The 12356-nt window shown below is 42.6% G+C and overlaps 1 protein-coding gene across 9 annotated transcripts in view; it reads left to right on the forward strand.

Annotated features, from left to right (window-relative positions):
* Window positions 1-3769: 3769 nt before the first annotated feature.
* Window positions 3770-12356, forward strand: part of Thada (THADA, armadillo repeat containing) — a 300575-nt gene continuing 291988 nt past the window's right edge. For 7 of the 9 annotated variants that reach the window (XR_015621847.1, XR_015621846.1, XR_015621848.1 and 4 more), the window contains 7 exon segments: window positions 3770-3895; window positions 5725-5871; window positions 6535-6629; window positions 7389-7519; window positions 11539-11687; window positions 11795-11827; window positions 12182-12230. Coding sequence is in view for 6 of the 9 variants with exons in the window: in NM_001191769.2 (NP_001178698.1) it covers window positions 5796-5871; window positions 6535-6629; window positions 7389-7519; window positions 11539-11687; window positions 11795-11827; window positions 12182-12230 (533 nt within the window). In the remaining 3 variants the exon portion in view is untranslated. 9 annotated transcript variants of the gene reach the window in all.

Consider the following 12356-nt stretch of genomic DNA (forward strand, 5'->3'; position numbering starts at 1 on the left):
GTGATCATACATTTCTGCTTGGGGAGTCTCTCAGAGTTGGAGAGGATAGGAGGTGTCTCTCAAACATAATTTCAGAAGGAAGCCCCTCCCAGCGAGGAGCACATCAGGCCCTGCCCAGGGGATGGGAAGAAGTTGGGCCAATATTCTGTCAGCTTTCCTGGATCAATTTGGTCAGTCTCCTAAAGAGTTCTATTCATCTTTTCTACCTGACATGAGCTTTGTGGGCTTCACACACACTGTAATTTCCAATTAATATTTAATATCTTTGTAAGATTGTAATACACCTTTGAGATATGGAAGGCGGGCCATTGAGACTCCAAAGCTAGGGGCAGTCCAAATCTACAAGTTATCTTTTAGTAACGATTGGACCAGTCGCTGTTTGGGTGGGATAGGCCTCCACTCATCCTGAGACGGTGTCTACGGATGACAGCAAATATTTATAGCCAAACCAGTAGGCCCAATTCCAGTGAAGTCAAACTGCCAGTGTTCCCCAGGCCCATTTCCTCAAGCTTGGACCTCTTGTTGGACCTTCCTTCCCCCTTAGGGATTTACCTGAGCCCAGGTGGCATATCTAAAAGTGTGTCTTCATTCAGGCTTCCCAATTTGGAACATAATAGCTGGGTCTGAGGAGTTCAGGAGTTTTTGTGGGCTCTAGTTGGGTGGTGTGGTGGAGACTCAAAGTCTGATGCCTTCTCAGTCTGTCCTGCATCATCTACCATCCTCCTTTATACTGGGTAGCCAGTTCTTGTTTAGCTCGTGCCAGGTGGTCCAGGAAGTGGGACTCAGGCAGGGCTATCAAGATTGAAGTGTCCCCACTGGTTTTAAGGCCACTTTTTGGGGTAGCCAAGTCAGCAACTCTGTTGCCTCTGGCTTCTGGGGGAATCCCCTTTCTGGTGTCCTTTATGATAGACAATGGCCACCTTCTTGGGTAACCAGATGGCTTCCAATAGGACTAAGATTTCTTTTCTATTTTTCTTTCCTGCGAAGGTTAACAATCCTCTTTTTCTACGTAGAGCTATCACATGGACCACGGAGAAAGCATATGTGCTGCTGGTGGTGTATATGGTGACAGCCTAGTCTTCCCCAGTGGAGTGCTTGAGTCAAAGCTAAAGTTCAACTTGTTGGGATGAGGTTCTCCTGCTTAAAGACTGTGCCCAGATAATCAGTCCTATCTTAGGTCGCCATTTTTGCCCCTCCATACTCCATCTTGGATGAAGCTGCTTCCATCTCTGAACAAGGCCTCACCCAGAGTTGCCAATCGCACACCGTCAGATCAAGCTTGATGGACTGGATCAGGTCAGTCACCCCAAGACAGGCATGCAGGTGACCTGAGGAGTTGTCATCTGGCCGGACACTGGCAGGGTTGAGGGTTGATGTCTTGTGGAACCGAATGTGGGGTTGATCCAAAGCAGGGCTTGGTATTGGATCACCTGGGCCTTAGACATCCATCCCTGGAGGGTCTCAATAGAATGTGGGACTGTCATTTATGTGCTCAAGTTAATCCATCAGCTTTTTTTCTTACTAGCAAGGTGGTGGCAGTAATGGCCCTCAAAACTGCTGACCATCCAGCTGTGACCAGGTCAAGTTTCTTTCTTTTTTTTTTTTTTTTTTGGTTCTTTTTTTTGGAGCTGGAGACCGAACCCAGGACCTTGCGCTTCCTAGGCAAGCGCTCTACCACTGAGCTAAATCCCCGACCCCCCAGGTCAAGTTTCTTGTTCAGATCTGCCACCAATCTTTTCCAGGCTGCCAGGGTCTGTATGACGATCCCCAAGACAACGCCGCATGAACAAGTGGAATGGCTTAGTAATGTCTAAGAGGGCCAGGGCTGGGCAGACACCGTGGCCTCTTCCATGGCTTTGAAGGCTCTCTGTTCCATCTCATCCAAAGGCGGGGCTCTCCGTGTGCTGGCATAGAGGGGCTTGATTGTCTCACCAAATCTCATTATCCAGGGCCAGCAGTATCCAACCCCCTCAGAAATTCCCATACTTTTTTTTTTTTTTTTTTTTTTTTTTTGATCAGGGAGTAGGGATTTTCTTCAACGGCTGATTCTGTCTGTTGTTTTGAGATTTCTTTTCTGCTACCTGTTGCACTTCAGATTTTCCCTACTTTTCAATTCTTTAGCTGGTGGAGAAAATTAACTCAGACCAAACCCTTTGACTGTATCATTTCAGGACCGCTAGACCATCTGTACTTTGTTACTGTTAGGAGAACCCCAGGAACCCCAAAGGGCAGGCTCACTGACTTGGTCCAAAATGAGTCTTGGTTCAGCTCATGCTGCACTCTAGAATTGCTGACTGACATTTTCAGCGTTCCTCAGGAAGTTGAGAAATGGTTTTTGTCTGTCAGGAAGAGTCTTTCTCCTATATGTACCTATTGCACACCAAAGCCAATGCTAGCCTCCAAACTCTTCTGGTCCATTTCCACATGTCCTAGTTAGGCGCCTCAGAGCACAGACTAGTATCCTGGGCCTTTTCACTTCCTCCTCTACCCTATCCTCCCGGCTGCGAGCTGCTGCTCTTCACTGGCTTCCCTGCTGTGCATCCTCCTTATAGCCTACAGGATTTTTTCTATGTCCTGCTTCCCTATTCCTGGCCAAGTCCAGTCTCTCTCTGTGTTCCCTACTCCCACCCCCTGCTCTGGAATTCTCCAGAATTCATAAATATCAGCACAAATGCAGCACAGTAGAGAACGACATATTATGTTAACAGTGAGTCAAAGAACTATCATCACCCAGTTTTAGGTGGATGGCCGGAAAAGCAATAAAAGATGCAAATTGGTGGATAATATACACAAAATCAACCAAGCTACTGTTTAGTGATCACGGGGCAAAACCACAAAGAAACACAAAGCACAGTAACATAAAATTGAGAAAAGAATTAAAGGCTTAAAGCCATTCACCTGATGAATCTAATTTCCCTTTGATCCCCCCAACTATGCATCTCAGAGCCCAGGCCACCATCCTGGCCTTTTCAGCCTCTTGTCAGTTCTGTAATCTTTTTCCTTTTCTTTTTTTCGGAGCTGAGGACTGAACCCAGGGCTTTGTGCTTCCTAGGCAAGCGCTCTACCACTGAGCTAAATCCCCAACCCCGTCAGTTCTGTAATCTTGTCCCTTGCCTCAGCTCCTTACTGAGGTGATAGGTCTCCGGTTCTTACACATTTTTTTTAAAAGATTTATTCATTTATTATATATAAGTACACTGTAGCTGTCTTCAGATACACCAGAAGAGGGCTTTGGATCTCTTTACAGATGGTTGTGAGCCACCATGTGGTTGCTGGGAATTGAACTCAGGACCTCTGGAAGAGTAATCGGGTACTCTTAACCGCTGAGCCATCTCTCCAGCCCGTTCTTACACATTTTTAAAGGACTAGACTGCAAGAGAGTTTGTGACTTGTGTAAAAGATACGGCTTCCGAGGCTTGGACAGTGGAGTTCAAGTCATCACTCGTGGCTTCAGTTCACTCCCTGGTAGTTTTTGCCTATCTCTGCGTTGGGCAGAGTGAGTGTAAAAACTCTGGGTTGAGACAGAAATGTCGGCCTGACGCCTAGGGGTGTGGAGGCTACAGCCCTGCCAGCCAGAAAGAGGTGAGGGGTGCGCAGTTCTCGCCAATCTCCATCACAGGAACGCTTATCAAAAAATGAGAAATCGCGCTCTATCCAAATCCCCTTGCAAACGCCCTCTCTGATGACGTCACGATCACCCTGCACTTCTGATTGGAGGAACAGCACTCGGCTACTCTCGTGATATTTCCTTGTCAGATTCCGGACCTGCCTCTCAGCTCCGGGACCGGTGGTGGAACGCGCACCACGTTAGAATCCTCCTGGACGCCGTAGACTTGACGGGCTTCCGGGACTCGTCCAGACGTGGCGACACTTTACAGACGTCCTCGGGCACGAGGTTTGGCTCGCGGGCGTGCTGCCACCTGGCGCGCGGGCGCGTGGGACCGAGTCTCCACAGCGCGACTGGGACCGCTTGCAGGCCACCCCGAGGGTGCCAGCCGTGGTCCTTCCACATTGCCAGCCGGTGGCTTTGGGCGCTGAGGTCTCCATGGAGACAGCCCTTTAACCACGTTTTCATCTGTCATTCTGTCAGTCTTCGGACTGTACGTGGGAGTCGGGAAGATGTGGATGGGAGGGAACCAGCAAGTGGTACCTATGGGCAGACGCCCATCGGGCTGGACGGGGGTGATTTTCGGCATTGGGGAGGCCCAGTTCACCCCGACACACGTTTATCCCTCGAACGCGCAGAATCACCGAGTCCTAGGATTCCGGGATCAAACACTGCTGCAAACCTGCCATTTAAAATCAGAAGTGTCCCCTCAGTTTCTGTCCTCAGTACTTTCAACGCTGCCTGCTCGTTTGGGAAATTATTTCCCAAAATTAACCCAGAACTTCAAATTCTTTCTTGTTGTCTCTCTGTCTAGCTGTGTTCATTCTTAACTTTTTTGGTTGACTGTTCATTTGCCCTTACTGTATTGACTTGCTGCCCAAATGGACTATAAATTCTTTAATTTCTGGAGCAGTCAGTCACTTTGCTGTAGCGTGTCCTTTTAGGTAGCAGATAGCCCACCTTTCTTCTATTAAAATTATATATGTCCCTCCCATAGTATCTCTAGTAAATGTTAATTAAGCATTTCTTGGTTTAGTTCACCAATTTTTTATAAAGCATTTAGTATATACATGCCTGAACGGTTAAGGAGTTGAGAACTAAAACGCTGACCACAACCATTAAATTAATTCATTGCAACCTTTATGGAGTTTACTGCTAGGAAAAATAGGCATTATAAGGTGTGCAAGTTAGCGTAATTTTAGGTAGTAATAAGTGCTGTGAAGAAATAATGCAAGTGTTCTATGTATCAGAGTGATGGCATTGGTAGTGTTAAAGAAAGCTCGTGGGTGGTATTAAATCAAAACCCTAGACAGTAAAAAGTAAACCTTGTCGTATGTGTGGGACAAAGCATTGTTTGTCAGATCTGGAAGTCTCAGGTCGTAAGGTGGCAGAACATTCATTTGAAATGAATGGCCGAGAAAGCCCGGGCCAGATTGTTTTCAGGCCAAACATCCAAATTTGGCTATTAATAGTTAAATTCTGCTTAATGCAAGGGGAAACCTTTGGGAAGTTTATAAGCAAGTGCATGGTTAGGCTTTGTTAGTGTTTTTAAAAGATTGATGACTGACAAGAATGGATTCTTCGGAGGCGAGTGGGGGGGCAGTTAGGAAGCTATGTCAGGAGTTTATGTGAAATGTATCGAGTCGTTTTCTTCCTGGGAGGGTCTGAAGGTAGCCCACTGGACCATAGAGGTCTTCCTTTGATTTAAGCTGGAATCTGTCTCCAAAGATTTTGTTGAATTGCTAATACTTCAGTGGGACAAAACAAAACAAAACAAAACAAAAAAAACCCCTCTCTTTCAAAGATTCTAATTTAAGGACAACTCTACTCCAAGCAACAGTAGTAAAAACCCTAAACAAACAAGCAAATAAAAATCCCACAGTTTTTGTTTTGCAAACTTGATATCCTATGCTCAGTGATTCTCACTCAGCCTGGGGCAGTTATGCCCTCCAATAGTAGCATTGTTGGGAGGCATCTATTGGTCATCATAATTTGCTGGTAGTAAGATGTTCCTGGCATCTAATGGGGTGCAGACTGGGGAGGCACTAAGCACCCTATAGTGCACATCACAGCATCCTCAAAAAGACTCACATGGCCCCAATGCCGCTGTGTTGCAGGAGAAACCCTCCACTGGACCACTGCCTTAAGTTCTTCTTTCTGACAGAGACTGCTGTTCATCGCGTTTAAGATGGGCGTGAAGAAGAAAAGAGAAATGCAGTTTGCTGCACTGACTGTCTGTCATCAGGACCTGGAAACTCTGAGATGTATGTGATCCTCTGCAAGAACAGCAAGTGCTTTCAGCAGCAGAGGCCCTATATCTATTTTAATTTTATTATTATTTATGTGTGTGTGCTGGTTAATTTTTTTGTCAGTTTGACAGGAGTTAGAGTCATTTGGGAAGAAGAAACCTCAACTGAGACAGTATTTCTTATCAGATTGGTCTGTGGGCAAGTCTGTATGTATATGTGTGCTAGGGGTCAGTTTTCTTGTTAATGATGTGAGAGGACCCAGGTCAGTGTAGGTAGTGTCGTGAACAGGTGGTTCAGTGTTATATAAGAAAAACAAATTTAGTAACCCATATGAAGCAACCAGAAGCAGTGTTGCTTCCATTGTCTTTGCTTTGGTTCCTGCCTCCAGATCCCTGTCCTGACTTCCCTTAGTGATGGACTATGACTTGGGACTTGTGTGTGTGTGTGTGTGTGTGTGTGTGTGTGTGTGTGTGTGTGTGTGTGAGAGAGAGAGAGAGAGAGAGAGAGAGAGAGAGAGAGAGAGAGAAACTTAGGGTCAGGCTTGTTAGCAAATGACTTACTTTCTAACCCATCTCACTGTCCTGCTTTCTATCCTTCTCAATTTTGCAGAATGTATAAGAAAGGTACTATTAATCCATGTGTAGTTACATCACTGAAATTTTTGTTTGTATTTCTTAGCTTTTGCTGATGTGGAAGGGAAAAATCTAGCCTCTTTGCTGTTACATTGTGTACAGCTCACAGATGGGGTGTCACAAATCCACTCTGTTAAACAGGTAAAGCCAAGATTTTGTTCATGGGTGTGTTTTGAATATTCTCATGCTAGTATAGATTTTAAAAATTAGCTGACAGCTTTGGTTGCAGTTACTTAATAATGGTAATTTGTCATCAAATGATAGTTTTTCTGTTCATTGTTTAAGGTCCTTTGATTCAGAGCAGCAATAGAAACAGTAGCTAGCTTCTACTGACATTGGGACTATAAATAGATAGGAGACAACTGTGTACAATTTTTGTGCAGATATTTTTTAAACCATTATTTATATTAATTTTGAATCTTTAAAACTTTTTAGCAGACAGATTTGAAAGTTAAAGTCTAGATTGTTCTTGTTTGTCTTTCAGCATTTAGACTTTCCACACATGCATACCTATTTTGAAACCAGTTAAATATATTACTCACTTTTAAAGAATGCTGTAGATTTTCTTTGTTGGCATCCTTAGGCATGTGACTCTCAGTGGAAGTTCTTCAGGAAGTGAAGAGGGAGGTGTTTGTGTTAAAGGCTTATAAACTTGGACTCAGAGTGGATATGTAGCCTGGTTGGTAGAGTGCTTGCATGTATAAGGCCCTGGGTTTGATCCTCAGCAGCACATAAATCAGACCTGCTTGTAGTCTCAACTCTTCAGGACGTAGAAGTAGGAGGATCGAAAGTTCAAGGTTATAATTATCCCTCTTCCCTTCAAAGAACAGAAAAATGACTTAAAATAATAAGTTTGTTGTATTTGACATTAGAAAAAATATTTTTTTTTTAAAATTATAGATTGTGCCTCTCCTGGAGAAGGTCGATAAAAACGGTGTGTGCGATCCCATTATTCAACGTTGTTTGGATATTTTAGCAAGCATTTATTTTTCCTTGACTCTGAAGAACCCCTTGAAGAAAGTTTTGGCAAGGTAAGGAAAAAGAAGGGAGATACATTGAATGCTACAAAGAATAGCCAGGGACTGGGACACACTTGATGGTAGGTAGCATGCTTACCTACCTCGTAGGTAGAAGGCCTTGGGTTCCATTCTCAGCACTTAAAAGAAGAAAGGAAAAGAAAAGCAAGTTAAGGAAAATTCATACACTGTTCTGATAAAATTAAACTAAAGTATATTGCTACAAATTTCATCTATGTGTTTGTCTGAGGGGCTTTAGAAAGCAAAAACCTCAGGTCACAGGATTTAAAAATATAGCTTGCATTTATTCTGTTTACAAGTTTGAAGGCCACTGTTCCTTGGCTTCGGGGTCAGTTCTTTTTTTTTAAATTTTTTTTATTTTTATATATTTATTTAACAAAGTATGTTTGTATTATCATATATGCTACAGACATTATATCGTGCCTATAAGATATTATAAAATGAAATTTCTGGACTTTGACTCCTTGTTTCCAACTAACTGTATGAGCTTTTTTTTTTTTTTTTTTTTTTTTTTTTTTTTTTTTTATTAACTTGAATTAACTTGAGTATTTCTTATTTACATTTAGAATGTTATTCCCTTTCCCGGTTTCTGGGCCAACATCCCCCTAGCCCCTCCCCCTCCCCTTCTACATGGGTGTTCCCTTCCCCATCCTCCCCCCATTACCACCCTCCCCCCAACAATCTCGTTCACTGGGGGTTCAGTCTTAGCAGGACCAAGGGCTTCCCCTTCCACTGGTGCTCTTACTAGGATATTCATTGCTACCTATGAGGTCAGAGTCCAGGGTCAGTCCATGTATAGTCTTTAGGTAGTGGCTTAGTCCCTGGAAGCTCTGGTTGTTTGGCATTGTTGTTCATATGGGGTCTCAAGCCCCTTCAAGCTCTTTCAGTCCTTTCTCTGATTCTTTCAGTGGGGGTCCCGTTCTCAGTTCAGTGGTTTGCTGCTGGCATTGCCTATGTATTTGCTGTATTCTGGCTGTGTCTCTCAGGAGAGATCTACATCCGGTTCCTGTCAGCCTGTACTTCTTCGCTTCATCCATCTTGTCTAATTGGGTGGCTGTATATGTATGGGCCACATGTGGGGCAGGCTCTGAATGGGTGTTCCTTCTGCCTCTGTTCTAAACTTTGCCTCCTTATTCCCTGCCAAGGGTATACTTGTTCCCCTTTTAAAGAAGGAGTGAAGCATTTGCATTTTGATCATCCTTCTTGAGTTTCATGTGTTCTGTGCATCTAGGGTAATTCAAGCATTTGGGCTAATATCCACTTATCAATGAGTGCATACCATGTGTTCTTTTCTGTGATTGGGTTACCTCACTCAGGATGATATTTTCCAGTTCCCTCCATTTGCCTATGAATTTCATAAAGTCATTGTTTTTGATAGCTGAGTATTATTCCATTGTGTAGATGTACCACATCTTCTGTATCCATTCCTCTGTTGAAGGGCATCTGGGTTCTTTCCAGCTTCTGGCTATTATAAATAAGGCTGCTATGAAAATAGTGGAGCATGTGTCTTTGTTATATGTTGGGACATCTTTTGGCTATATGTCCAAGAGAGGTATAGCTGGGTCCTCAGGTAGTTCAATGTCCAATTTTCTGAGGAACCTCCAGACTGATTTCCAGAATGGTTTTACCAGTCTGCAATCCCACCAACAATGGAGGAGTGTTCCTCTTTCTCCACATCCTCGCCAGCATTTGCTGTCACCTGAGTTTTTGATCTTAGCCATTCTCACTGGTGTGAGGTGAAATCTCAGGGTTGTTTTGATTTGCATTTCCCTTATGACTAAAGATGTTGAACATTTCTTTAGGTGTTTCTCAGCCATTCGGCATTCCTCAGCTGTGAATTCTTTGTTTAGCTCTGAACCCCATTTTTCAATAGGGTTATTTGTCTCCCTGCGGTCTAACTTCTTGAGTTCTTTGTATATTTTGTATATAAGCCCTCTATCAGTTGTAGGATTGGTAAAGATCTTTTCCCAATCTGTTGGTTGTCGTTTTGTCCTAACCACAGTGTCCTTTGCCTTACAAAAGCTTTGCAGTTTTATGAGACCCCATTTGTTGATTCTTGATCTTAGAGCTTAAGCCATTGGTGTTTTGTTCAGGAAATTTTTTCCAGTGTCCATGTGTTCGAGATGCTTCCCCACTTTTTCTTCTATTAGTTTGAGTGTGTCTGGTTTGATGTGGAGGTCCTTGATCCCCTTGGACTTAAGCTTTGTACAGGGTGATAAGCATGGTTCAATCTGCATTCTACATGTTGACCTCCAGTTGAACCAGCATCATTTGTTGAAAATGCTATCTTTTTTCCATTGGATGGTTTTGGCTCCTTTGTCAAAAATCAAGTGCCCATAGGTGTGTGAGTTCATTTCTGGGTCTTCAATTCTATTCCATTGGTCTATCTGTCTGTCTCTGTACCAATACCATGCAGTTTTTATCACTATTGCTCTGTAATACTGCTTGAGTTCAGGGATAGTGATTCCCCCTGAAGTCCTTTTATTGTTGAGGATAGTATTAGCTATCCTGGGTTTTTTGTTATTCCAGATGAATTTGCAAATTGTTCTGTCTAACTCTTTGAAGAATTGGATTGGTATTTTGATGGGGATTGCATTGAATCTGTAGATCGCTTTTGGTAAAATGTCCATTTTTACTATATTAATCCTGCCAATCCATGAGCATGGGAGATCTTTCCATCTTCTGAGGTCTTCTTCAATTTCTTTCTTCAGAGGCTTGAAGTTCTTATCATACAGATCTTTCACTTGCTTGGTTAAAGTCACACCAAGGTATTTCATATTATTTGGGACTATTATGAAGGGTGTCGTTTCCCTAATTTCTTTCTCAGCTTGTTTCTCTTTTGTGTAGAGGAAGGCTACTGATTTATTTGAGTTAATTTTATACCCAGCCACTTTCTGTCACAAAGGACCTCTGTATCCCTAGCCTGTTGGCTCATGTAGTTCCCTTCATATTTGGATTATGTGTCGCCATTATGCATTTTTTATCATGTGAGCGTGACTGTTTTAGACTGTATTTGAACCAATCCCACTCTTTCATAAACTATTTGATAATGTGACTCAGTTACAGAATGAGTTACTTTTCTACTGAGTGTTCTTTTTCAAGATATTCCTGTTTTTGGAATTAATTTCTTCTGGAAAAGCAATGAACTTCTTTGTTTTGATTTAATTCGACTAAATTTGACAACAGTTTAGTTTTTATATTAAGAAAATTCTTGCTGAGCACTTAACTGTGCTTTAAGCATATTTCTAGGAACTGGGGTTAAATGAATAAACAGGTTCCATTTTTCTTTTTGAAACCTCCTTTTTTTTTTTTTTTTTCTTTTTTTCTTTTTTTCGGAGCTGGGGACTGAACCCAGGGCCTTGCGCTTGCTAGGCAAGCGCTCTACCACTGAGCTAAATCCCCAACCCCCTGAATCTTATTTTCTAAGAGGAAAATAGAAAAGCCAGCATCATGTGGTAAAGCCATGCTAATTGTGATGCATGGTACTTTAGTATTGTTGCTCTGGATACTCCATTGAGAAGAGCTTGGGGGTCAGAATTAGCAAAATGGAGCCAGGGAGACAGGTGAGAAATGGTAGGCCAGGGAATTTCACTGGTGTGGAGGTCATAATAACTGAGGTCATAGTAACTGTGTCAGTTCATAACAACTATGAGGTCATAATAACTCTATGATGTCAATAATTCTGTGAAGTCATAACAACTGAGGTCATAACAACTATTTGAGGTCATAATAACTATATGAGGTCATAATAACTGGGGTCAAGAGAACAGGCCATAACTGTGTTAGATCATAACAATTGTGATGTCACAGTAATCGTCTGACGTCATAACAACTGAAATCATAATAACCATATGAGGTCATATTAATCATGGGATGTCACAATAACTGTGAGGTTATAATTTTCGGACTGTATTTTGCAGGTGTGGTTCAGTATTTAACATTTGTATGGTTCTGGCCCTCCACACTTAACCTAGTGATGTAAGGTTTTCACATCCTTTGATTCTTTTCTGCAGCTCGCTCAATGGCCTACCTGAATGTTTTCTAAATGAGGCTGCACACAGTTTTACTTTTCATCTTCAAGAAGAATTAGATACTGCTGACTTACATTCTTATAGAAAAGTAATGGATAACATATCTTCCTGCATGGAGAACTTTAACCTGGGTAAGCCAGCACTTCCTCAGTGCCTGAGTAACATCTGTGATTACATTATTGTTTTTAAATGTTCATTTTGGCAAAACTCCTTAGCATTGTTATTTTCCCACCTGCAGGTAGAGCAAGTGTTGTCAACCTGCTTCAAAACGGTGAGTCTTGATATTTCCTTTGCTCTAAGGGGTGACACTTTCTCTGAGTTGTTTTAGAACTGACTCCCTTAAATTTCTTGGCAGTACTATGTACTCCGCCTAACTAAAGTAGACCATGATGCTGAAGCTTCTGCTTGTCCATGACATCATTTGTGGTAGATGTTTTAAAATGTTCTAGCACCGGGGTTGGGGATTTAGCTCAGTGGTAGAGCGCTTGCCTAGGAAGCGCAACGCCCTGGGTTCAGTTCCCAGCTCCGAAAAAAAAGAACCAAAAAGAAAAAAAAAAAATGTTCTAGCACCAAAGCTGATACTCAGGTTGGCGTTCTGGTTGTCACTGCTGTCTCTCTGTTTCAGTGCTTCATTTTCTGCAGAAGAGTCTAATTGAAGTCCAGGAAGAAAACAGGCAAGTGCATGCTGTGTGTTTGCATGCTGTGTGTTTGCATGCTGTGTGTTTGCATGCTGTGTGTTTGCATGCTGTGTGTTTGCATGCTGTGTGTTTGCATGCTTGTGCACGTGTCCGTGTGTACAT

This window comes from Rattus norvegicus, chromosome 6 (assembly GCF_021556685.1).
Source record: "Rattus norvegicus strain SHRSP/BbbUtx chromosome 6, alternate assembly SHRSP_T2T, whole genome shotgun sequence".
NCBI classification, from domain to species: Eukaryota; Metazoa; Chordata; class Mammalia; order Rodentia; family Muridae; genus Rattus; species Rattus norvegicus.